At 34.8% G+C, this 27,500-nt stretch overlaps 1 protein-coding gene across 1 annotated transcript in view; it reads right to left on the bottom strand.

Moving 5' to 3' along the window:
• The window catches only part of mtd (mustard), a 1,060,402-nt gene that overhangs the window by 101,720 nt on the left and 931,182 nt on the right, over positions 1-27,500 (bottom strand). Inside the window, exons 17-18 of the mRNA XM_067104583.1 lie at positions 27,061-27,259; positions 14,636-14,716 (exon numbers count right to left, since the gene is read on the bottom strand). Coding sequence (XP_066960684.1) covers positions 14,636-14,716; positions 27,061-27,259 — 280 coding nt within the window. The remainder of the gene's footprint in view (positions 1-14,635; positions 14,717-27,060; positions 27,260-27,500) is intronic.

The following is a 27,500-nucleotide window of genomic DNA, read 5'->3' as shown; positions in this document are numbered from 1 at the left end:
TCTCGTTGGGTCCTGTGAGGACTGAATATTTGAGAGTGGTGTATTTTACCTGACTATGTGACGTTTATTTTTAGAGTGATCATGTCCATTTGATTGATATACTATTTGGTGACAGGAATGCCTGTTACTGGTGATTTTTTGGTCTGGGAATTTTGATTCAATTGATTTGAACAGTATCGAGAGAGAGAGAGAGAGAGAGAGAGAGAGAGAATGTGCTGATTCAGTACGCAGGCTGGCCATTGCTACCGAGGAATCTTTGAGATATAAGTTGATATGACATTGTTCTTAAAACAGATGGGGAAGGAGGTTATGACCCTATCTGACCTTGTATAATAGGGCATAATAGTTGGTGGCAGCTTGACCTTACGACCTTTAACAGCTTCTGAAGGGACTGGTAACAGGGACTTTAGGCCCGAATAGGGCCTGTTCCAATAATCTTTGAGATGTCCAGTTGTTAGTACTTTGATGACCTAGGTATTTTTTCCTTCAGTCAAGATAGCCAGATGATTCAGTGTCAGTAGCTAATAGCCTGTGCTAGTGTGAGTGGGTTTGTGTGTCGTGGGAGGCGTCAGTGTTTTTTTTTTTTAGGTTGGGAAATTGGTTCCAGGTTTTTTTGCAGCACAGAGGGTTTTGAAGACGAAGGGGGGATATTGTTACGTGAGTTTTTTTTATGTTGATTTATTGTTTGGTGTCATGGAAGGGAATAAGGCGGTTCAAGGGAGCATGAGTGGTTTTTTTTTCTGATTACGTTGTGTCTCGGAGTTGCTGTGTGAAGTGACATACTTTTGACGTAGTGGGTGGAGTATACCGCTTTCTTCCCATTTTCTATGCATGTGGGGGTAAACTGTGGCAGTTAGAGCTGGCGAGACTTGTATTTTTTTTTTTTTTTGCAACTGGCAGTTTGTATTGGCAATTAGGAACTAATTGGGGATTACTGAATACTTTGTTTTAATATTGATAATAAATATTTCTTACACTATTGGGTAAGCATTTCTTAGATTTTAAGTTTTTTTTTTTAGTTACATGCATATGCGTTTTATTTTGGTTACATGCGTGCATGTGTGTAATGGGATGTTGCAACTGTGGCCAGAGTTGAGGGTGTGAGCTTACTCTGAGATTTTTTCCTTGGCAACCAAGGTTGAAGGGGACGCATCTCAGAGGTTTTGTGCTTTGGGATTTTTCTGTTTGGTCTTGTAAGGTGAGGTGTTGTTGGGTGTAGGCGTGGGCAGACTTCTAGTTTCAAAGGGGAAGGGAACAAGTTTTCTTTCTTCTCTGTCTCTCCTCCCTCTTCCATTTGCTCGAGTCCCATTTTCTTTACTTAAGGGTGAACTTGAGTGTTCTTTCGTGGAGGGTCGACTGTGTGTTTTTTTTTTCTGTTTCCCCTTGAAGATTTGATGTTCATCTTGGCCTACCTTGCAGTCAGCTGTGCATGTGGCCCATCTTGTGCTTTTTCCCTGTGGGGTTATGAATTAGTTGTGGGTTTAAATAGTACTTCCTTTTGATTTTGGGGGTTAATTGTTGGAATAAAGGGATATTAATATTGTGGAGGATCTTCCTGTGCGGGGATTTTTTGAGAATCCTTTCTTTTGTTTTTTTTGGGGGGACGGGTTTCCTTCCTCATGGCTTGTGAAAATGGCTGGAGGGGGCGATGATCAGGCTTTGCTTCATAAAATCACAATGCTCGCTTCAGGAGTTTGTCCATTCCAAGGGTACGTGGATGGGGTTCTTTCTCAACCAGTGCAGTTTTTTATTGAGTGTGTTAACAATTTTTAAAATGTTAAGGGGATTAAAGATGGCATAGTGGCATTCAGGGAAGCTAAGGCTCTATTAGATTTTAATAAAGGTGATTTAGGTTATCGTTGTCGCAGTCATCAATTCGCCAGGTGCAAGATTTGGTCGGCTCTCCAGGAATTTCTTAGGACAGCCTATGGTGCTGTGAGGTGTGGAAATTCAGTGTGCAGTTTAAAGGGTTTTGTTAATGTCTGGAATGGCCAGAAGTCAGTGGTTGAGTTGAGTTCTCACACGCCACGGTTTTGTTGTTTTAATTGTAGTATGCAGGGACACATTAAGAGGTTTTGCCAAGTCAAATATTGTGGCAGTTGTAAGAGTTTTGGTCATCCTTAGGTTTGTCTGGTTCTTAAATGGGGAATTTTTCAGGGGATCTAGTAAAACAATGGGCGAGGGTTTCTAGGGAGGCCAGAATTTTGGGGTTATAAAGGGGAAAAGGTGATGGGTGTTTCTTGTGATACTGGACTTCTGGCTGAGCCTCAGAGCCAAAGCCAATTGTGAAAGGGTCTGTGCATGGTGTCGATGTCTCGGTATTTATTGCTAATGGTGCGTGGGTTAATCTGATGAATTATGATTTATACTGATTGATGTTTTCTGATCGCTGTTTGAGGCCTACTAAAGAGACAGTATGTGATGTTCAAGCAAACAGGTCGAGTGTTTTGGGTTGCACGGACATTTGTTTGTCCTTGGGAAGTAAAGTTTTAATAGAGCCATTTTTGGTTTTACGAGGGGCTGCTTTGGGGAATACATTGTTGTTGGGTCATCCAGCGTGCTGGCAAAACAGAATCTCGTTTCATACGGGGGTAGGTGGTGTAATTGTTGGGGTCCCTGGGGTTTTTGTCCCATATAAGGATATTGATGAGATTTAAGGGGATCATGATAAGGGATCGGGTGTTGATGATGGTTTACGGGTTGATACTGAACAGGTTTCTGAAGGGAAGAAATGTTATAAAGGTATTTTATCAGAAGGTGTGGTTTTGGACCCAGGTACGGTTGCTCTGGTGAAAGTCTGAGTGAAAGATGTGAAAATGACCAGACAGATGTGTGAGTGTGAGGTTAGTGAGTACAGTTTCTGTAAGCAATATGTCTGATGCAGAGGTTACTTGGGTAGAATTACTAAACTGTAATGATTCAGTTTGAAGATATCAGAATGATAAGATATCAGAATGATACATATGTGGTAGACTTTGAAGATTGGGTTGATGACAATAATTTGGTTGCTATTGTAGGGGACAACAATTAATTTTCAAAGACAGAATTACAGGTTAGGAGATTCTTTTTGGGATCATTTACTTAATGCTGATTATAGAGTATATAGACGGGGTGGAAAATGTTTTGGCTGAGTTTGCAGATATTGAGCCTTAAAGGGGATAAGTTGGGGTTAACTAATGTGTTAGAACACAAGGTTCTTGGCAGGATGAGACAAGCAGGTCTTTTTGTCCCTTCTGCAGTTTGCCCATTCCTCGTTTAAGATTAGGAACAGGTAAGCAAGAGGTCAATAAAAGGGCAAAAGAGGAAGAACACTGAGGGGGAGTTCCTCACCTTTTAATTTTCCACTGTTAAGCAGTGCCTGTTGTAAGGATGGCTCACAACTGTGTGTGTGGCTCTCACTGCTCTAGCTGAATAAGTCGATCCCGGACAGTTATCCTATGGCATGTTTGCCGGATTTGTTTGTACAAATCGGGGGTAAAAATATCTACTCTTCAATTGATCTGATGCAGGGGTTTTGCTTTAGAAGATTCTAATTAGTGAGGAAGTAAAAAGGACCTGCTTTTCTTTGCCAAAGGGACATTGCCTGAGAGACTGGATGCCGTTTGGTTTGTCAGGATACTCCCTTTGACTTTTCCAGTGACACTGGTATATACAGTTTGCCATGGTTTGTTAGGGAAGTGTGTTTATGTGTACAGTATATAGATGATATCTTGACTGCCAGTGATTCTACAGAAGAATATTTAGAGGTACTTAGGGAGGTTCTTAGGAGACTTAGGTTTGCAGGTTACAAGATTAAATTGCAAGCCTGTAGAGAATGGGCAGCTGGAGTTATATTTGGGTATGTTACCAGGAAGGTGTCAGTGCAGAAAGTGGGGACATTGGTTAACCTCATCATGGATTTTCCTACTCCTAAAAATAAGAAGCAGAGGTTCTTTCTTGGGCATGGCAGGATTTTCCAGAAGATTTGGGGGAATTTTTCCATCGGAGGTCCTCCTTTGACGGACGTGTTGAGAGATGATGTGCAGCTTGTGTGGGGTGAGAGGAAACAGTCGGCCTTTCAGAAAATTAAAGAGACTTTGATGAGTCCCCTGGTGCTGAAGCTTCCAGATTTTGAGCAACCTTTCATGTTGGTGACAGATGCCAGTCACGAGGGCATACGAGCTTCCCTTATGAAAAAATTTGAGGGTAAATTGCTTCCTATCGCATTCTACAGTAGGAAGTTTAAGACACGAGGGAGTAATGAAATGTCTATGTGCACAACGGATTAAGAGGCGTTTGCAGTGATGTCAAGTTTGGTTCATTTTTAGATGTTATTGTTGGGCAACAAAAGTGAGGTTCTTACCGTTCATAAGCCTTTGTTGGAGAACACGGACAGCGGATCTTTCTCCTAAGAGAGCTAGGTGGTTTTGACAATTAGGGATTTTGACACTGATTTCTCAGGTATGATAGAAGGTAGACATAATGTTGTAGCTGATCCCTTAGTAGGATTTTTATGATTCAGTTGGTTCTCATGTTTTTTTATGGTCAGGGTTAACATAGACTGGGATATTAGTTTAGTGGTGGCTAAACAGGATGAGGATGAAATTTTGGGGGACTCAAAAATTACAAGAAGGAATTAGTTAGAAAGGATCACCCTTTGCCTTTTGCAGGTCTACAGTTACAGGGTAATTTGTTACTGGGAAAATTACCTTTTCAAGTCTGAGGACCTAAGCGAGGGTGAAGGAGGTACAACACAGATAGTTGTCCCAAAGAGCCTAGTACATACGGTTTTGGATATTGTTCATTGTAAGTTTGGTAGTCCACATCTGGGTATTGAGATGATGTATCACAATGTACTGGGGAAATTTTTTTTTAAGAACATGCTCACAAAAGTGGAGGGTTACTTTGTGCAAATTGGGTTCGTTTCCTATCCCCAGTAGACCCTTTCAATGTGTCCATTTGGACCTTCTTTCCAATTTCTGTGAGTCTAATTATGGGCACAGACATTTGTTGGTTATTGTGGATGAATTAACTAGGATGAATTAACTAGATTTGTAGAGATTTTCCCTTTGAAGCATAAGACAGTGGAGGAAGTAGCAGTTGCGTTTTTTGAGGGGTTTATTTGTCGTTATAGGGTTCCAGAGATACTTATTACAGATAGTCAGGGTTATGGACTGGAATAGGAAAAAGGTGGTTGAGGTCTTAAAATCACTAATTCAGCAACATATGGGTGAATTGGGATTGGTCACAGGTGTTGACAGGTTCGGTAATTCAGCAACATCAAGTCAGCAATACTGATTGTGATGTCTCCGCTTCAGCCCTAGTCTTTGGTTATCCATTGTCTGTCATTTAATTTGTTATCCATTCCGTCTTCGTTGTGATGATACATTCTTAGATCATTAATCTCTACCGCAAACTTGCTCCTCCATGGAGAGACATGTGTGCCTTGCTAGGAATCTTGAGTTGATGACACAGGAAATGGTTGACAGGAGCAATTCAAAGCCAGATACTGTTAAGTTGCTGTCGGTGACAGGGTTTTTGTGAACAACCAAAAATTGATTGAAAAAGGATTAAAATTAAAATTTAACATGTTTCAAAGATCTGACAATTTAACTGACCACTGAAACCTTTTACTTCAATCTCTAGCTTGGATTCTTTGATGATCAATTCTACTCTCACACTGTATTTTTAGATCTGCAATATTCAAGTTTATTCACATTTTGAGAACTCCATCTGGTGGTTTTAACCATAATCCCCACATTTTAATCTGGGTTCCTTTTTCAAACCCTTGAAGTGATTTGATACGTTATATGCAAGACGTGGATTGTTATTACTCTCTTGGTTGTATGGCTGTACAGTATAAAGCTACAATGGTCCTCTGCAATACCTCCATAAAAGTTGTTCAAAATCCAAAAACAAAAACCCCAAACTCCACTTTTCCTAAATCTGTCATTTCAGCAGGTCGGAATCTCAAAGACTAGAAAAAGGATGGTGACGTCATTAGGTACACAGAATCTAAAAGGGTAAAGAGATGAAAATCATATTCAAAACCAAATAATAGTCATAAGCCAAAGATCTATCTTGAAAAGTTGAGGGCAAAATGAGTACTCATATATTTATAACAGTGATAAACCCCAGGAGGTTTTTAGGTCATTTGTGCTTCCTTTACTAGAAACTGTTCTCCAGTGTGCATGGAACCTTCAGGCCTGTGGGTTTATCTCTTTCAACCCACAGTGTTGATGGTGGTCCAGGAGGTTTTATTTCCTAATAGTAGCAGTGCTGTCCTGGACATCAAGGATGTTCATGTCAAGCCAAAGCTGTATTTCAACAGCCGATCAGGCTGGTCACGTGAATGTCTTTTCAGGGACTGGGGAGAAACCAGATTCAGCTGAACAGCAGCGCTGTCCTCTTGCAAAGTCTTCTTCGAGGCTGGAACCTGTCAAACTGTACAGGGACCTCCTCTCTGTCTCACTAAGATACTCGGATTGTGGACCAAGGCACCTCCCAGAGGAACCTCATACAATTGGAACTTGTAAGTTCAGTGCAAAGATGCAAGCCAGACACCTGCATGTCTTGGCTCATTCTTTTCCTACATTTTTATCTATTGGTTAATTAAATTTTTTTACTGGTTTGGGATCTCTTCTTCCTTAAAGCCTATTTCCCTTAGGTGGCTCGTGAGCTTCGCCCAAATGAGTGCCATTCTTTGAAGTGGACCTCTTAGGTGCAGCAATGGGTGTCTCTGCAAGGGCGACTTCCATATGCTAGACAGGTTTTATCGATTGGTTCATAATAACAAAGGAAGAAGAGCAAGACAATCTAGCTGCTTCCCGTACAGCAATTTTAAAATAGAAATCCCAGGATGGGATTTCTTAGTCAGGATCAAGGCTGGTCTTCTTGACCAACGTGCCTTGGAAGACTGTACTAACAGATGATGATGGCAGTACGAAGATGAAGACAATCATAATCTTAATGGGCACCTGACTGGTTCTCTTCCCCAATAAATAATCTTCTTCCAGGATGGCAACAAGTCTCCCAGATTTAAATCCAGGAGGAGCAGCAGATGGAGCCAGCTCGGGGTGGTTTAGCGTAGCACACATACAAGGGCTTCTTCATTTCAACAGTGGTGACAATGTCAGGCCAATTAAAGCTATGAGAGCCAGGAAAGCCATGGAGCATTCACTGGAACAGCCTGAGCAGGTGGAGAAGCATTTCAGGACAGGCTGATTAGCAATGAAGCCAGGAGCCGTGTGATGGGGTGATTCTGGGATAGCCAGGGGCAGGTGGAGCAGCCAGGATAGCCTGAACATAACCAAAAACCTTAGAATTAATGAGCAGGAACCACAAGATGAACAAAGAGGTCACCATCATGGATTAGTCTTGGCTGGGATTTAACAATGGGCCATGGAGAAGCCAGAGGCAACGTGTGCTGAAATGCCAGCAAAGAAAGTCACTACTATGGGTCCCCATGCAAACAGTCACGGCATCTTGTTATAAGCTGTCATTGTCAGGATCCGCTGGGCACCAGTCAGATTTTTCAAACTACAAAAGACCCTCACTGATGGGGTGCCAGGGAGAGCAGTTAATGCCAGGCTGAAGTCAAATTTACAGCCTGCCTATTTAACAGAATGTGCTTCATAAATCCAAAATAAGGAAAACCTTCGGGTCAATACCAGTCTCTACTCGCTCCGGAGGAAGGATCCCCACTTTTAAATGAGTTGCATATAAATTAATAATGAAATTCTGATCTCCGGCTCCCCGTTATTCCATGCCTGATGTTATACATAAGCAAATAACTTCACACAGAAACTTAACTGATCAGCCAGAATTCAAAGATTTCCTTCAAAGCACACTCAATGCTGAAACTAGTTAGCCAGAAGGGGTGTATAACCCTGCAGACAATGCATTGGAAGCTTCTCCAAAGATTTTTATTCAAACTTCAGTTGTTCAGGGACCAGGAGCAACTTATTTCATGGACAAGTAGATAAAAGTTCAAAACAACCCCCTTTTTGCAAAAGTGCAAAGGAAATACTGGGTTCATAATTTTTTACCTTATACATTCTAAAACCCTTGTTAAATCAAATGACACTTAAATGTTTAATATTTTAAGCTAAAAACAGTTTATTTCCTTCATGAGCTTGCAAAAAAGCAAGTATCAAAAAGAATAATCCATTTTGGAAAACCAGCTCATATTCTCATTTAGGGCAGAACAGAAATACGTCTATTTTGCTAAACAACGGCTGAAGCAAATGGTAATGTTTACATCCCGGGTAGGCATGATACCCCGCCTCCCGGACAAATGGTTAACTGAGAATAACCACTTTTTGTTCAAAAGTTCAATTGACGTTTCTAAGTCTTCATATGAAAGCAATTCTAATGAAAAAAGGAAAAATCCATTTTCATATTGTGTGATGAACAAACCTGCCTCCATTTCTTTGTGGTTAAGACTTTTCAGTCTGGGACAGAAAAAGTAACTAATATTACAGTCTTATTGGTTTTGCATTCCAAATTCAGGTAACAGAAACTCTTCCCTAATTCTCTTTAACACCAGCATGGCCTGGTTATGTCATATCTGGCCAACTGAACATAAAATTTCATGCTCAATATCAACTAGTCTTGTTGAGTCCTGTGCGAGACTACATACTGATGATGAGAACATCCTCCTTTAAAATGAAGGGCAATTTTAAAGCATGTGCATATTTTCTACTTCAGAAAAAATGATCAAGTACCATCTTGGAATGAAATAAGGACATAACACACGGATTAATTTTTTGCCTAAACAAACATTTGAAATCAAGCCCTGCAGAAAACCACCTCTGATATAAGCCATTAATCTATCAACTCTAAGTAGTGCTTTTCAGGGATATTCTATCGTAGAAGAAAAAATTATCACTGATCTAAAAGCAAAACAACATCTAAGATCTAATTCTCAAAGGAAGCTAACCTATGACTACAATCCATTCCATGAGCTCCATTTCCAAACCACAAATTAGATGGTACTTTATTGCAAGCTTTTGGGGGGGAAGAATCTTGCTCAGGAGGTTTCTACAGGCTTGTTTACAAAATGTTTTCTATTTGACATCATGCTTACTACTAACACCCTTGAAGGATCAGACAATGTAAATACATAAATAGAACAAAATATAGTTATTATATATATATATAAACAAAAGACACATACAAAATATAGTGAATAAATGTTGGCTGCAGTATTAGCACGCAATTTCACCTCTTAGGGCTACAGCCTAAGGTACCATAGGCTACAGGCACTAGCCTAGGTTTCCCTAGGGTATAGACCACTACCTTGGGTACCCTAGGGTAAAGTAGAATTTCACTAAGTTCCTTAAGAGAGCCTAAGTGGAAAGGTATTATTTTATATGAAACTGTAACCTACATTTTGAGAAGGCCTCTTCGTTCTCGTTTTTTGAGTTCCCATAAACACTTGCCCAAATGATAAATAAAAAAATTAATCAAATTGATTTAAAGGTTTTTCACTCACCTTCTGATGTGCACTAACTATAATATATATATATATATATATATATATATATATATATATATATATATATATATATATATATATATATATATATATACTTGTATATATATATATATATATATATATATATATATATATATATATATACTGTATATATATATATATATATATATATATATATATATATATATATATATATATATATATATAATATATATATATATATATATATATATATATATATATATATATATATATATATATATATATATATATTATATATATATATATATATATATATATATATATATATATATATATATATATATATATATATATATATAATAATAATAATATATAATGCAATTTATTTTAGATGGCAAGCTTTCCAGTGGTGAGGAAGCATAAAAAATATCAAATAAAAAACCCGTTGCTCTTACTGTAGCTACCAAAAATTTACAAAATCTAGAACTATTGCTATGATAATCAGCTGATAAAAGGATTTTCACATTTTCAAGAGCATGAGAGTTAAAGAAAGAACTAATAATTAACCTATTTTAAGTTGAGAAACACAGTATTACTTTTACTTGACACAGTTATCCCTGTTTTGGTAATTTTACCATCAAATTTTGTCAGCCTTTTAGAATACAATTTCCTTGAAAACCTCTCTAGGTAATCTACGATTCCTTACTTAAGGTTCTTGGTTACAAAACATTTTTGCTTGTGTTCTAGCTATCATATAACATACACAATGAGCAAAAATTCTTTCTGCAACATCATAAATATCTTCACTTACTAATAGCCACTTCATCTAAAACAAATGAGAATCCCACACTATATATAAAATAATAATGCTCATTCCCTTGTACGGATGTTTACAGCAAGATGCAAAATCTTATTTAAGGCTTGAGGGCACTATATATCTAATATTTTAGGCTTAATGAAGAGATGTCAGGGGTTTCTGAGCAGAGCCAGGGTTCAACCTTGGCCAGGCATTTTTCCTTTGATCTCTCCCTCCACTAAGGTCACACCATTACCTTATCTCTTTTCTACAGACCCAGTTCCTGAGAACATCTACAACTGCTAAGCTAAAAAATAGTTGGAACCCCACTATCTTTTCAATGGATTGGTTATGCCTTTTGACTTCATTAAAAGATGAGTAAAAAGTTTAGCATTCATAATCTCATTTTTATATGGTTTTATGAGGATCACTACTCATGAACTCTGGATGATGGAGAGATTATTACAAGTCTGCCGAGCCAAATTCTGTTGTGTAGGTAACCAAAAGTATATAAGATGGAGGAGTGTTTCAACTCATAACAAGAGTACAAAAGCGAGGAAACAAAAAATTACTAATGAATCATTGTTATTTTTGTAGTTCCTCCTCCAGACAATTTTGCTTTCTGTGAACATTACAAAATAATGATAGAGTAAATAAACTCTCCTCAATCTCAAATCACTGTTCATCTTATCTCTGAACTGGGATTGTACTCCAGGACTTCACTTTCTTCTAGAACTAAAGTTCTCTGAGAAAACTTATGATAAGGAAAAACTGGCCAAGTTCCTCAGTTTCTTCTTAATCGATAGCATTTTGTATGTTGAAGAAAATGAAAATCTGCAATTTTCTCCGAGATGACTCCTTCAAAATTGCACTGCTACACTGGCATCTCAACTTACGGACTTAAAATCAGATGTAGCTACTTATCGGATACACCCGAGTCCGGAAAAGTAAAAATGACGTTTCTTACCTAATGGGACAATCAAGTGAGTGAGCTTGACAGAGCGGATTCTGAAACAACACAACCGATTTCTGTCCAACATTGCTATCATGGCTTCTCTCTCTCTCTCTCTCTCTCTCTCTCACTTCGAGCAGTGAGCATGTCTAATCAGACCCATAAAGCGACTGCACTTTACGAGTACATCAAAAGACGATCTTTTATGCCCAATGCAATATCGCTACATAACAACCTGGATGAGCTATTTAAGGCTATATTTTTTGCTGTGCTGCATTTTCTCTTCCTAAGAATGAATTCTAATGAACTTACTGAGAGGTTTTTGTTTAATAACGTATATCGACGTTATTTATATGAAGACTACTTTACTTGTAAGCCTCGTTATTGGAGTTAATTTTCAGTTGTGTTGGGACAAAAATCTATTCACTACAAAATTTTGTATGCACTTCATTCTTTAAGAATGAATTTTCACCTATAGCACAATAAGTTAACAATGTCTACACACAGGCGCTTTTTTACAACACTAACTTTAATGAGAATTCCTCTTTTATTTAGGTAATTACCAATGATGAAAGTTGTTGAGGAGGGACTTGCACACATCTAATGATAATGCCATGCAGCATTACACGTGTGCACGCACTTGTCTGATGATTCTGTACCAAGTAACTATTTAGTAATCTCACTGTAATTTTACATTAGAAATTCTATGAACATTCCATCCAAATCTGTGTGTATGTGTGTTTATTACTAAAATGTTTATTATTTATTCTGTATGGCAAACGAAAATTTACGCAATCCATAGCCGGGCCACAACCTGTCATAATTTACTATAGCTTTGGCTGTCATATATCATTGGTTGAATCATTGAGCAAGTATGTACAGCAAAATACGAGTATATACTGATATACACAATTATATTCATAATTTTATTAAGGGATACTGACTTTATCAAAACTTTGAGAAAAATAATGATGTTATTTATAAGTTAGTGAAAATTATTTTATCTAAACAAGCATGTTCTCAGTTCGCCTGCCAATTACATGGACATACCACTTAATTAGGTGAGTAACCATATGAATGTCTGTCTGTTGGTTTGTTTACTCCACTACCCCAGCCCCCCAACTTCTTTCTCTGTGTACTGCAATTTACGAAAAAGTTTTGATAAAGTTACCATCCCACTAATAAAATGTGATTAACATACTTGCATAATCAGAAAATATAGTGCATTACATTACTCCCCAAGGTTTCGGCAAAAGATAGTCTAATCATGAGTAGCTTATGATATGTTTTGAACAGTCTAATTATTTCGTAAATTTTCCTATACCATACCAAAGGACAATATTACTGAATTTCTGTGTACTACACCGAATAAAAATACATGAAGACCTGGAGGAAATATCTGTCAAGTTTTTAATGCTGATATACCACAATACAGTAAAGAAAAATCAGCTCAGTGTAAAAAGAGCACATGAAAGCACTGTATGCAGTGAATGCAGTACTTGTTTGATCTTCTATTATTCCTACCTGCTTTGTTGCCTTCGTAATGGAATTTTTCAGAGCTTACAAGACTTTTTGCTTAAAACTGACAAGGATATGATGCCACAGAACTAGAGAAGGAAACATATGTTCACACGACTGCCACACAAGTTCTAGGGTGTCCTCTCCCCTACCCTACGGAGTCTTTGGTCTTCATTACTCGGCGGATTTCATTACTTAATGGGAGGCCAGACAACGTCCCCCCTCCCCTCATATCCATTAAGATGAGGTACCAGTGTATAAACATCATGGCCATATGACATGGTAAATAAGACATCAGGTAAGAATCCCGAGCTCAACTGTTGATGTTTATCTGATTGCTATATCAAGTTCACCATTTAGATAACTAAAAAATAATAATAAATACACCTCAACAAGCAACCTGTACAGTATACAGTATTAACAAATAGCACCTGATGTATTGTCTACTCTTACTTGAGTGAGATATTTATGATTGAAAAAAGCACTGGTTGACTGACTGATTTCAAAAGATTTCCACAGTTTCAAATACTATCCAAACAGTGCTTCTAACTTTTCCCTGCAAGATAGTATTTCACTTTTATAGCTACAATGGCATACAAAACAGCACATCTACTGCCTTAACTACTGTACAATGAATCTTTAAACCATGCAGGTTCAGAGTTCCAGTTGTATACAAGCAAAATAAGTTCTTCCTCTTCCAACCAAAGGAGGCAATCTTGAAATTAATCTCTAATTCAAGCTCTCGGGGATGACAAATTCATGATGGCGCTACTCTCTTACCTTTATAATATGCCTTTTCTTTACAGCTATGAACTACTTTCCTTACATCTAATGGACGACGCTTAAAAACTATTTCTAGGATTCAAAGTTCTACACAGACATAACTACAGGAAAAACCTAAAACCTGCTCCCAAGGAATGACTCATCATACTTCAAAAGGCTTAATTAACAGTACCCTAGCACACAGAACCACCTTCTTTGACAGGAATACACAAGAATACACTAACCATGGGCACCTTGGCAGTGGTATTCCTAACTATTACCTATGGAACCCTAGCAAAAAAAAAAAAAAAAAAAAAAAAAACTTCAACCAGCTTAACTATTAATAACAACTATTTACATAGCCTATCTGTAGTTTTTATAATTGGTAATAAGTCTTTCCGCAAGGACTAATATCAAATCCCCCCATACGGGGTAGTGCCGTCAGTGCACCTCATGCAGTGCGCTGTAGGCATTACCTAAGGTTCTTTGCAGCGTACCTCTGGCCCCTAGCTGCAACCCCTTTCGTTCTTTTTACTGTACCTCCTTTCATATTCCCTTTCTTCCATCTTTCACCCTCTCCTAACAATTGATTCATAGTGCAACTGCGAGGTCTTCCTCCTGTTGCACCTTTCAAACCTTTTACTGTCAGTTTCCGTTTCAGCGCTGAATGACCTCATACGTCCCAAAGCTTGGCAGTTGGCCTAAATTCTATATTCAATTCAATTTAATATCAAATTCTAACTGAAACTAAGGGGAAATAATCATGTACCCAATTCTACCATAGCATATATAAATGACGGACATATCCTAGTTATAAAGACTGTGAGTCTGAAACGGTGTGACATTTTCAAACAAATGTCTGTCAATGATAACAAAACAATATTAGTTTCTAAGAGGTAAAACTGATGCTACATTGCAAATCAGGATAGTCAAGTTTAATAGCAAAACAAGACTAGCAGTAATAAGAATTAAGACCACTTGATATGAAAATGTTTCCTTTACAAAATATTCTCATTTCCATAATGAAGTTCTGAAAATAATTGTCTTTGGATACCTTTAATCAGCTGATTTCAAAACAAATTCTAGCATTCAATCTACATAATTTACTAAGGTGGAAGTGGGTGTAGTGGTAACAGCATAAGCCCACCTCTGGATTTTCCGATTCTGTAGAGATGGTCATCTGACTCTTCATCAGGGAATAGAGCTTAACATAAGGGGCTTTTATTTTCTGCGAGTTGTTCGATGTGAGTTGTTGGGTGGAATCAAATTGGCAGCATGGAAAGATTCATAAACAATTTAGTTGCTGAATACCTTACAGTACAGATCATGGGAAAACAACAAAAATATACTCATGCAATTTCCCAGTAAATTTGCATCACCAAGGGGCTCCACAGTAAGTAGGTTTATGCTGGGATATTGAAAGCTGTGAAAGGAGTAAATATTTACGGCATTTTTAGGCTCAATGATGAAACAATATGATTACACCAAGTGACCTAAATAACAGCCAATAATGGATCTGAAGACATGATACTGCATGTAGTAGTATTCTGTACAGCACAATTTGGAAAATATGATGAACAGCAATTTTGAAGCCATGAAATGCCTTTTGCCAGAAAGCTTCAGTCAATGTTGCAAAAGCATATGAATTAGCAAAAGAAATTTTACAAAGAGACAAACATTGTATATAATAAATAAAGAGCAAAATGCTACACCTAAAGAAATTAGACAAATTTGAGGAAACATCACAATACTTATGAAAGTCCTGGATGATACAGTACTCTACAGACTGGATTGTAAGATCTAAACTACTTGATTCTACTAAAGATATGCTATAAAACAATCTTACTTAAATCGCACGTTGTACATGTACACAAAATATATTTCTTTTATCTACAACAGATTTTCCCTTAAAAGAATGTCTTGCTAGGGTGCTATCCTTCCAATTTTCAGCAAAACCTATTTTGGAGGAGACAAGTAGACCTATACACTACGCAGTGAATACTCAAGGGCTTGCAAGCTGTAAGGTGGATACCTTGAGAAGGGATAATGGTTGTAAAGTCAGGATACCTCTGAGATGGAACAGTAAAATTGCACGAGTTAAGGACTGTATGGGTATGATTGAGTGTGGCAGTTGAGAAAGTTGTGATAGTGAGATTATTGAGTCCAAGAATTCCTGAATGGATTGGAAGAACAAGAAACAGTGGATATGGTAAGTGATTTTAAAAGCAAAGGTAGGTGGCCAAGCAATGGTTTTGATGACAGATATGGAGTTCAAGGAGTGAGTGAAAATGGAGTGTCTTGTGGCAGTGTTTAGAGAGAGCCTTGATTATTGGAAATACATGGCTTACACATACTATTAAGAAGTGCACCTGTGACAGAGGAAACGGCCAAGAAAATTGTACGTTAGATTATGTTCTACTGTAGATCAGATTTAAGAGCAGCTTCATGGTAGTAATGGTGTTAAGAGGAGAGTTTGGTGGTACTGTATATATGATCATTATTTGATTGAAGCAAAAGTTCAAATGGGTGGATTTTATGCTAGAGAGGAAGGGGTAGAAATGTAGCAGTAAATTGAGACCCATGCGTTTGATATGGAAATTGGAATAGTATACAAATAGAAAGTGGAAATAAATAGGGTAAGGTTTAAGACGTAGAGGTTCAAAAAGTGCTATATGAGGAATATGCAAAATTCCAAGATGACGTTAGACTCAGCAGTGAGTGTTTGTGGGAATAAGGAGGTAGGAACATGAGACAAAAGGAAATGGTTAAATCAGAAAATGAAAGGTTTAGGACAAAAAATTTGCAGAGCAGTTGTATTGCAGATTACATGAGGATCACATATAGTTAAAGAAGAGGTAAGTATGTAATCAGGAAGAAAGTGAGAGTTGCTCTAAACAGAAGTATGTGCAAAGAAAGAGAGTGCGAAAATGGATTTCAAAATAATGCAACTCCACAGATGCTGTCTGAAGAGAATAGTTTTGAGTCAAAGTAGTGAAAATTCTGAAGGCGGTTAAACATGGAGAACAAAAGAGAAACACAGCTGAATAAAACAGTGGAAGGCGACAATTCAAGACTGAGAATGCTTTTGGCAGTACTGTAACTCCAAGACCGCAGCAGTCGATGGGATTACGAGAGCAATAATGATGATGTAGTTTGGTGGTGAAAGTGTAACTGAGTGGTTGAACAAAGTATATTATGCATAGTATGTATTCATAAGACATGGGAGAGAAGAAGTGTTCCTTTGTACACAATAAGGGGAGAGGTGATAATAGATAGACTAAGAATTACAGGGTATAAATCTACATACCACATGAAAAAATTGTAAAAGTGTTGCCTGTAAACACTCTGTCACACATGCATTAGCAATACATATATATATATATATATATATATATATATATATATATATATATATATATATATATATATATATATATATATATATATATACACACACACACACATACACATATATATATATATATATATATATATATGTATATATATATATATATATATATATATACAAACACCAAATAATATATATATATATGTATATATATATATATATATATATATATATATATATATATATATATATATATATATATATATATATATATATATATAAATAAACATACCAAATAATACATAAACACACACCTACAATTACAAACATAATGTATATGCATTTAACACACATACACATATATATATATATATATATATATATATATATATATATATATATATATATATATATATATATATATATATATATATATATATATATATATATATATATGCCATCAAACCCTATGTTATAAAAATAATTTTCACCCTTCCTGTGGTTATCTACATGAATGTTTATATATACATATATATATATATATATATATAGCATATATATATATATATATATATATATATATATACTTATATATATATATATATATATCAGATATATATTATATATATATTATGAATATATATAGTCATATATATATATATATATATATATATCCTATATATGAGGTCCTTTGTATTATGTTTAATGTACAGAATACATACATTACATATGTGTATATATAAGTATGTTATATATAAATATATGCACATATACTTAAGCTACAAATGTCATTTAATATCAAATTCACTCAAGCTCGGCAAAACATATACACACCGAAGGGGAACTTGTTAGCGAGAGGAGACAGCCTAATGGCAGCATCACTGAAAAGTCGTCACTTATCAACTATTTGCAAGTTCAAGTCCCTCTGGTGATGAATTGCTTACCACTTATAAATTCCCCTTCGGTACATGCACGTTATTCAGAGGCTGAGGGACTGATATTCAATGACTTTATGACTTAATGTTTGTGAATATAAAAAAAAGTCATGGCGTATAAGGGAAATTTAATCTCCACTAGATACCATCCTGCTTAAATGAGGTCCTGTTATATTAACTGTATTAATGTACAGAACAACTGGGCAAGTGATCTGAATTAATATGTGTATATATATTTTATATATATATATATATATATATATATATATATATATATATATATATATATATATATATATATGTATATATGTATGTATATATAACAAAAAGTTACAAGCTTTCAAGGACTTTTCTGTCCTCATCATCTGGTAGCTGTAAAAAGACCAGACACGTGTTCCTGCTGTATGTATAAGCATTTGCAGGAAGGATTTTAGGCCCTTGTTCTAATTCCTTGTGTTGGATTAGGATGAAATACAAGGTCTAGGCCATTTTTCTATTTAGTTTTTTTAAATTCATAAAATGCCCTAAGGATTTTTGTATTTTTGTTATTTACTTATTTTATATTTTATCAATCAAATTACAGTTTTTCATGAATTTTAAAATTGGAATGACTGAAAATGTGGAGGATTCTGACAAAATTTCCCTCATTGATTTATTTCCACAAAACATGCTTGATTGTTATTATCACTTTGCACTCTGAGAATTCCGGAGGAGGGCCATGTGGTATTTTCATTAAGTGTCCTTGTGTCAAACGAGTATGGCCTATTCGAAGACACGTCAGAATTACTTGTGTCTATCTCTCTGATATGATGAACTCCATTTTCCAAAAACAGGATTTTATCTGTTTCAATTTACTGTTTACAGGTTTCCTCATTCCATGTATTTTGCCATTTATTTACAATGGTTGTTTTTATATATCTTATATAATCACTAATAGGTATGTTTATGTTTACATTTGCTCTTTTCATGTGGACTGCTCCTTTGACTGCTTTATCAGTCTCATCGCTTCCTTTAATCCATACATGCGCATTTCCATTATCATACAAATTGCTGAGTTCAAGTTTAATCTGCTTTACAATCCATACATGCGCATTTCCATTATCATACAAATTGCTGAGTTCAAGTTTAATCTGCTTTACAATGTTTTTTTTTGGGTAGTAAGTTTGAATGGCTTCTATAGCGCTTCCTGAGTCGCTAAAAACCATAAAATTATTGAAAGACGCTTGCGTTATAATTCTGATAGCTAATGCAATTGCACACAGCTCTGCTGTGAAGACTGAGGCATTACTGGATAAAGTGAGATGATATGTCTTGTCCTGGGATACATATAGCTGTATATCCTACTATACTCCATGTTGTGATTTAGACCATCTGTGTATATTGCGTAATGTAAACTTTTTTGTCTTATATGATCTATGGTTTTTTGTCCATGGTGTTCTGGGGTATATGAGTAACTTTTCTGATAAATATTTCAAGTGTGTGCAAGTCTTTGCTTTATTCATAGTCCAATGGGGTGGTAACTTCACTGTTGATGGTAACTGTATAAATATTTATATTTAATGACACGAACAATCTATTAGCTCTAAATGGGAAAGGTGGCGAATGATTGTGTATAAAAATATCCCTTAGATCGTAATCAATGATTGATAACACTGTTGCTTTATACAGTATAATGAGAGTATGTCTATCAGCTCCCTAATTGGTGTGATTGATTGATTGATTGATTTATTATGAAATTTAGGTCTTGAAGACCATGTGGCAGAACCCATCAAGATTATTCAGTGCAGCAATGAAGATGAAATATATAAATTAATGTGTGATTGATAGTGAAAAGGTGAACGATAACATATTGTACTAATAAAATTCAGTGTTAAAATATGAACGTAAAAAATCAAGAATGATATCGAGAATTTTTTATTTAGATTTAACGCTCTTTTGCATTTTGATTTTATGTAAGTTATGTGGACTTTCCAATTCAGGTGTGCATCAAATATCAGTCCTAAAAATTTTGCAGTTTGACTAATTGGTATATTATGGTGTCTGATTTTTAATTCTATTTCATCACATTTTTTCCAACTTCTATTTTTGTAAAACATAGAGTTTGAGTTTTTTCTATGGAAAATCTAAACCCTACAGATGAGGCCCTTTCATCTATCTTTATTATGGTTTTATTAATCATTCGTTCTGCATGCTTTATGCGGGATGCTGTATAATATATGGCAAAATCATCTATATAAAGGTTACTTTTAATTCCGTCTGGTAGCAGGTTACTGATACTGAGGACGCTTCCTTATGTAACTCCATTTTCAAGTGGAAATGTTTTGGAAAAACATTATCTATTATCATCTGAAAAGTACAATCAGTCATAGTGTTTTTAATAAATTTAGGAAGATGGCTGCATATGTTATTATTATGTAATGTTTTTAATATTGCATACCTTCATGTACAGTAGTGTTGTATGCCTTTTCAATGTCAAAAAAAGACATTTGCTTCTTTCAAATCCTCAACGAATGTGTCTTCCAAATTAGACAGAGAATCTCATGTGGATCTATTACGTTGTGAACCAAACTGGACAGGATTTGAAATTTTGTTTTCAGGAATGTGCCACGTAAGTCGAGATTTACCATTTTCTCCAACAACTTGCATAAACAACTTGTTAAAGAGACTGGTCTATAATTATTTACATTACTAGGGTCTTTTCCAGGTTTGGGTATAGGAATTATTATCGCATTTCACCATTCACCTGAAAACAAGTTTCGGATTGATTGACTGATTATGAAGCCATAAAAGATTGTAAAATTTTAACAAGTATATGATTTTGCCACTGGTGCTAGGTGGCAGGTCTTTTCAAAACAAATATTACCACCTTCAGGAGCAGAGTTATTGCTGTTCAAGAGAGCATATCCCAACTCTTCCATATTGAACTTATTATAATATATATCTTCCTTTGTCTCAAAATTAAATATTATAGATTCTGCTATATTCTTTATTTTTTTTAAATGTTTGTCTAGATTTTGGTCACTACTTATTTTGGCAAAATTTGCCCCAAGTATGTTACTTATTTTGAAGGGATCTAAAAATTTTTTGCCATTATCTAATTTAGCTAGTCTGGATGGTCTCATGTTCGTTCCATTTATTTTTCGGAATTTTTCCCCGACTTTTCGAATGGGTGTTTCGCTTGTCATTTCCGATACATACGACCTCCAAGATATTATTTTACCTTTTATGACTTCCTTTCTAAATTTAGCCAACATTTAAATCTATAAAAGTTTTAATGCTTCTATTTCTAATAATATAATTGTCATTTTTATATATGTTCACCTAGGAATGGTTTTGATTTATTTATTTTATTGAATCTTCTGCTTAGAGTATCTACCCTTCTTGCTAGAGAGTGTTTTTCTCGTACTAATTCAGATCATCTGACCACCAGGGACTTTATGTTTTTTATTATGAGGTTCTGAATGATAAAAAGCTTTGTCTCCTGCCTTTTTAATGAAAGATACAAAGAATTCGTTCATCTATTTATGATTTCTCAAATAATCATACGGCAGTACATTTCTGGTATGCAAGTTCAAAAATTTCCCAATCTACTTTTTGCACGTTATGATGTGGAGAGTATGGTTTTGGTTTATTATTTAATAAGAGTCATCACATGTATTCCAATCTAGTTTGTCAACTATATTTGTTGAACAAAGGGTGACATCTATTGAGGAAAATGTTCCACGGGTTTTGGAACATCATGTATTTACTTCGTTATCATTCAGACCAACAGGGATTACTAGTGTTCATTACGTATTCTATTTTTTCTACATCTTTATCTGGTGTAATATTGTTATATTCCCATACTGGATTATGTGCACTGAAATATTCTACGATTAATATGGGATTCTTAAATTCTTTTATTATTTTTTGTAATAATGTTTAAATCATACTTTTTTATTAGGCTGGTTGTATAAGTCAATACAGTCATATCAAACACATTATCTCCTATCCTTGCTGTTATTGCTGAAACTTGTAATTCAGTGTAATCTATATATCCTGAGCTTATTACAGTTCGAGTCTGTGGTGACCCTAATCCTCGAACTGCAACTCAAGGACATGACTGGAGTCTTAGCTTCGAATGCTCGAACATGGCTTCGTGATTATCTCAAAACGCAAAACCAGGTGGTTGGTTAGATATTCTAGCCAGGGACCTGGAAAGGTGCTCTTGCCAAACAGGTTGTTCTGACTCTCCCCACCACACAAGTCATTATATACACAGATGCCTCCTGACCGGTTGGGGGAGCCACTGGGAGGATCATCTGGTAGCATGAAGATTGTGTTGTCTGCTCTAGGGAGCTGTCACATAAATTTCATAGAACTGAAGGCTGTCTTCCTGTCTCTCAGAAAATTAAAGCCTCCAAAGAGGATTCACATCTTGTTGATCCAGACATGACAAAGATAAGGAGGAGGCTCAGCTCCTCTCAATATAGTCATACTGTCTGTCCTACAGATGGCTTTGGCAAGGAAGTGGCACTTGTCAACACTTGGGGGTTGTGGGTTAAAGCGGCTTTTCCTTAGCAACATTCACTTCAGGGTGTGATGTCTCTGCCTACATGAGTCAGGGTAGAAGAAACACTTTAGCCTTGGCAAGCAACTCCTCTAGGAGGGCACCCCAAAATCAAAATGGCAGGTGGAAGGCAATTTTCCTCTTTTTTGTTCACTGTCCTCTTTTTTCGAAAAGTGTGTAGGACAGGCTGATGAGAAAGCAAAAGTTGCTTGATGGAAGGATTATAGGTGTAAGCACTAAGTACCCTCTTAACCTAATCTTTTCCTTCTAGGGTTTTTATAATTTCTAAATCCAACCTGACTGCCCTTCCCCAGTTACTGTGGCAAACCTGGTGGGTTTCCTACTTGCCTTACATTTAGTCATCCTTATTTATACTTTAAATTAAATTTTTGTAAACAATGTAAATATGGTTTTTGTTGATTGTATTATTATTGGTTATTGTTCTCTTGATTTTTATTATGTCGCTGTTGTTATGAGTCTATTTACTAGTTTTGCTACTAATTTTATTTTGTTAATTTTAATTCTTTCAGGAGACATTGAGCTGAACCCTGGGCCTGCTACCCATTACTGTAAGAAAAACTGCAGCACACTTTACTCAAATATATGGGGGCTCAAGGTCAAATTTTCTTGATATCCAGGGTTGTGCCCATAACTACGATCTGATGTTCTTATTTGAGACACCTGTAAGTAGTAAAAAACCAAAGTTTAAGTTTTTAGTCCCAGGGTTTGATGGCCCTGACTTTACTTACCGTCGTAACATCCCACATGTGCAAGGTATGGCTGTATAGACAAGCCTGGACAACCTATTCATCGTCAGAAAAACTTGGAGTGTAGTTGTCATGAACTTCATTTCAAGATTTTCAGTAAGTTCTACAATGTTTACGAATTTGATGTTTAATGCAATCCAAATATTGACGATTCTATATATGACTGCCTCTTGGAGAGGATTAGTACAGCTCAGTCACAAGATTCAAATCTTCATTTGTTATTTGTGGAGACTGCAATGCACAGCACAGTGAGTGGCTTAATTCAAATTCCACAGATCAACATGGCCAGTCTGCTCCTGAGTTCTGTGTATCCTCCAATTTTGTCCAGCTAACTGAGGGACCCACGCATATTTCTTGTAATAGATTAGACCTCATATTTACATTTGTTCCAGCTATTGTCAATAGCAAGGTCTTTAATATATAGGCACTGCCGGTCACTGCGCCATTAAGATGAATATATCTGTCAATCAGTACAATCCTAATGCCACCATTGGAAAAAAGGTCTGGCTGTAATCTAGGGCCAATTGGGATCACATTATTGAAGCTTGCGGGGCACTCAATATTTCTGATGCTATAACAGATCCAGATCCCAGTAAGTTGAATGAAATGCTGATGGCTATGGATCAGACACTAACATCTGTTGTTTTCGGTTATTCTTACGTCATCCCTTCCCACCCCACTTTCCAATCGGGGCTGAACTTGGACTTAAACGGTATCAGGAGTGTCACTATTCATCTTAGCGACCTCGAAAACTATAGAGTAGACACTAATATCTGTCGTTTTCGGTTATTTTTACGTGTCATACCCCCAGAGTATTCTTTCCCAGATAGTAAGTCATATGTGTACTAAGTTTGGCTAAAATTCCTCAATGTGTTTCAGAGTTATGCTGGAACATACACACACACACACACTACATGCATGTATATATATATATATATATATATATATATATATATATATATATATATATATATATATATATATATATATATATATATATATATATATATATAAATCTATACATATATATATGTATATAATATATAAATCTATATATATACATATGTATATATATATACAGTATATATATATATAAATATATATATATATATATATATATATGTATGTATTTATATATATATATATATATATATATATATATATATATATATATATATGTATGTATTTATATATATATATATATATATATATATATATATATATATATATATATATAATATATATATACATATACATATATATACATATATGTATACCCATACATATACATATATATATATATATATATATATATATATATATATATATATATATATATATATATATACATGCGTATACATAAATATACATATATACATATACTGTATATATACATACATATATATATATATACTTATAGCTTTTCTCCAACTGCTGTGGAATTGTTGACTAAATGGAGTATAATATACAACTTTGGAAATAAAGTAAGGCAGGAAAACAAAATATATGACAAAAGACCCACCACCAACTCTTACATTCATTTTTACTTTAACCATGATGCCAAAGTGAAAAGTAACGTACTAACCATATTTTTTTTAGCATTTCATGTGTGATCCATGATTTTTTAAATAAAGAGTTCAACTTTCTAGTATGAAGTTTTAACAAATTGTGTTATCCCAGATATTTTATAAAAAATTCTCTCTCCAAGGCTAGGAGAATGTATTGTCACCCAAGGAAAGACCTGAACAACTGTTATTTCAGAAATCACTGTCACTCCCTCTCGACAAGGAGCTTAAATGATATTTCGCAAAAACTAAACATAGAAAAACACAGGTACAATATTGTTTTGCAGTTCCCTATCACTATTGGGAGAAAAATCATCAAAAACAACCATGTAAAATTGTCTGAAGATATTGGTGTTTATACTATCGATTCCTTGGATTGTGAGTATTGCTATATCGGTGAAGTGGCACGCCTGGGAAAGGTATCGTAGAATAGATTTCAAAAATGCAAATTTATATATAAATGCTTTCACATAACTACAAGATGATGTAATGAAGGTGCCCTCATTATGTTAAATAATACTTTAATGGAAACTTTGGCATTGTTGAGAAAAATATTATAAGCAAAGAAATTTGTAAATGCACAGGTACTCATAATTTCTGAAATATTTCTAATTTAAATTCTTTCCAAAATCCAGGTAACATTTTAAAACAAAATCACCTTCTTGGCTCTTTGGCAAAAGATTCTAGATTTCTTCCATAGAGAAAGTCTCGCAAAATTTTAGAATTGACAAGGGCCCAACATAGGTCTTTAGACTTTGGGCCCAACAACCTTATAATTGGTTTTACTCTCTATAATGACCGCTTTATGTTTTGTTTTCCCACTTTACTTTGTTTCCTGAGTTGTCATTACACTCCACTTTAGGAAACAAGTCCACAGCAGTTGGAAGAAAGCTATAAACTCTGTACATATATTTTTTAACACACTATGTTTTGTACCATATATTTCATTTTGGATCTTCATTGTACACAAATATGTGTATTTATATATAATATATACATGTATATATAATATATATGTGTATATATATATATATATATATATATATATATATATATATATATATATATATATATATATATATATATATAATATATTATGAGAGAGAGAGAGAGAGAGAGAGAGAGAGAGAGAGAGAGAGAGAGAGAGATAGAGAATAGAGAGAGAGAGAAAATATAAATAAATATATAAAATAAAAATACACACATTACTGTATATATATATATATATATATATATATATATATATATATATATATATATATATATATATATATATATATATATATATATATATATATATGAGTGTGTGTGTGTGTGTGTGTGTTATGACATATATTAGTCAAACTGGAAAAACTATTGGAAAATGGAAAACAGAATAGAACTGCATATGAAATGTGTAAGATATGCATAGGTGAACAATGGAAATTTTGTACAAGTTAGTGAAAACAATCATACAATCAACTGAGGATAGGCAAAAAAGTTAGCTTATTCTAATAATGAACTGGAAAGAAATATCACTGAGTCTAGTTTTATAAAAGAAGGTTATTATAAATATATGAATATCAGTCAAGGCATGTATAAACTTGAGAATATGCAATATGTTTAAATTGTAGGGAAGGTACCATGTATGCATGGAAAAAGGAAAATTATATTTGTAAATACAGTTCCTGACCTAAGCTCAAATGAGGTTTGTTGTTCTTGCACCTGTGATTTTCAGTTTCCAACAGTTTCGGATGTTGATTTGTACTGTCTCCCACACAATATACTGTATTGTGAATTTCTTCTACTGTGTATCAGTTCTTCATTAATGGCTTAGAAATAAAGTCAAAACCAGTCAGGACATTCACCCAGAATGTTATTTCTTTACCTGTGGTTTAATTGTGTATGTATTATGTATGAATGTATGTATATGTATAATACAGTATATATATTACACATATATATATATATACACATCTAATATGCATATACATATATATATATATATATATATATATATATATATATATATATATATATATATATATATATATATATATATATATATATATATATATATATATATATATATATATATATATATATATATATATATATATATATATATATACTATAAACAGCATTATCTATATATATATAGACAACATTATCTGGATCAAAAGAACTACAGTACACATTTTAAAAGTCAGATTTTAACCTACTTTGTTTTATATAAGGATGAGTAATAACATTAACTATTTATTTGCATAAATTGTGTGATGTATCAAATTTTGTTTTCTAGATGTTTAGTCAAAGGAAATACTGCACACTATAGAAAGAACTCTACTTACATATTCCATCTTCATGTCCAGTGTACAGTAATGACTCACATTCTAAACAGCCTAAGCATAATACATGAGTAACTCACCTCCCAAGACTCTTTGGTCATTTCTGTTAGCTCTCCTCCTATACTATCCCCTCCTTCTCCTTTTTCAAGGACATCATCATCCCACAGCTCAGTGTCCTCCTCAATTAGAATGAATCCTTTTGATGTAATGTATTCTTCATTCAGCTCCCCGTAAATATCATGTGCCCAACGTTGAAAGAAGGTGTATAATTCATCTGATCTGGATAAAAAGAGAATTTTCCTTTTTTAATTAACAGATTTCAAACAGACTGTAAAAACTACGGCATATACAACTGTAATAAATAATTCTGCCACCCTAGCAGGTGACAGATCTCCTTCAAATAGGGGTACAACACCACATCTCTCATTTTCCAGTTTAGGAAGATGCTTTGCTCTTTACTTGATACATCTTCATCTAATCTGATGGTTTGAAACACATTTTTACAAATTTTCCTATATCA

Source organism: Macrobrachium rosenbergii, chromosome 5 (assembly GCF_040412425.1).
Source record: "Macrobrachium rosenbergii isolate ZJJX-2024 chromosome 5, ASM4041242v1, whole genome shotgun sequence".
In the NCBI taxonomy this organism is placed as follows: domain Eukaryota; kingdom Metazoa; phylum Arthropoda; class Malacostraca; order Decapoda; family Palaemonidae; genus Macrobrachium; species Macrobrachium rosenbergii.
This window is presented reverse-complemented; position numbering and strand designations above follow the sequence as displayed.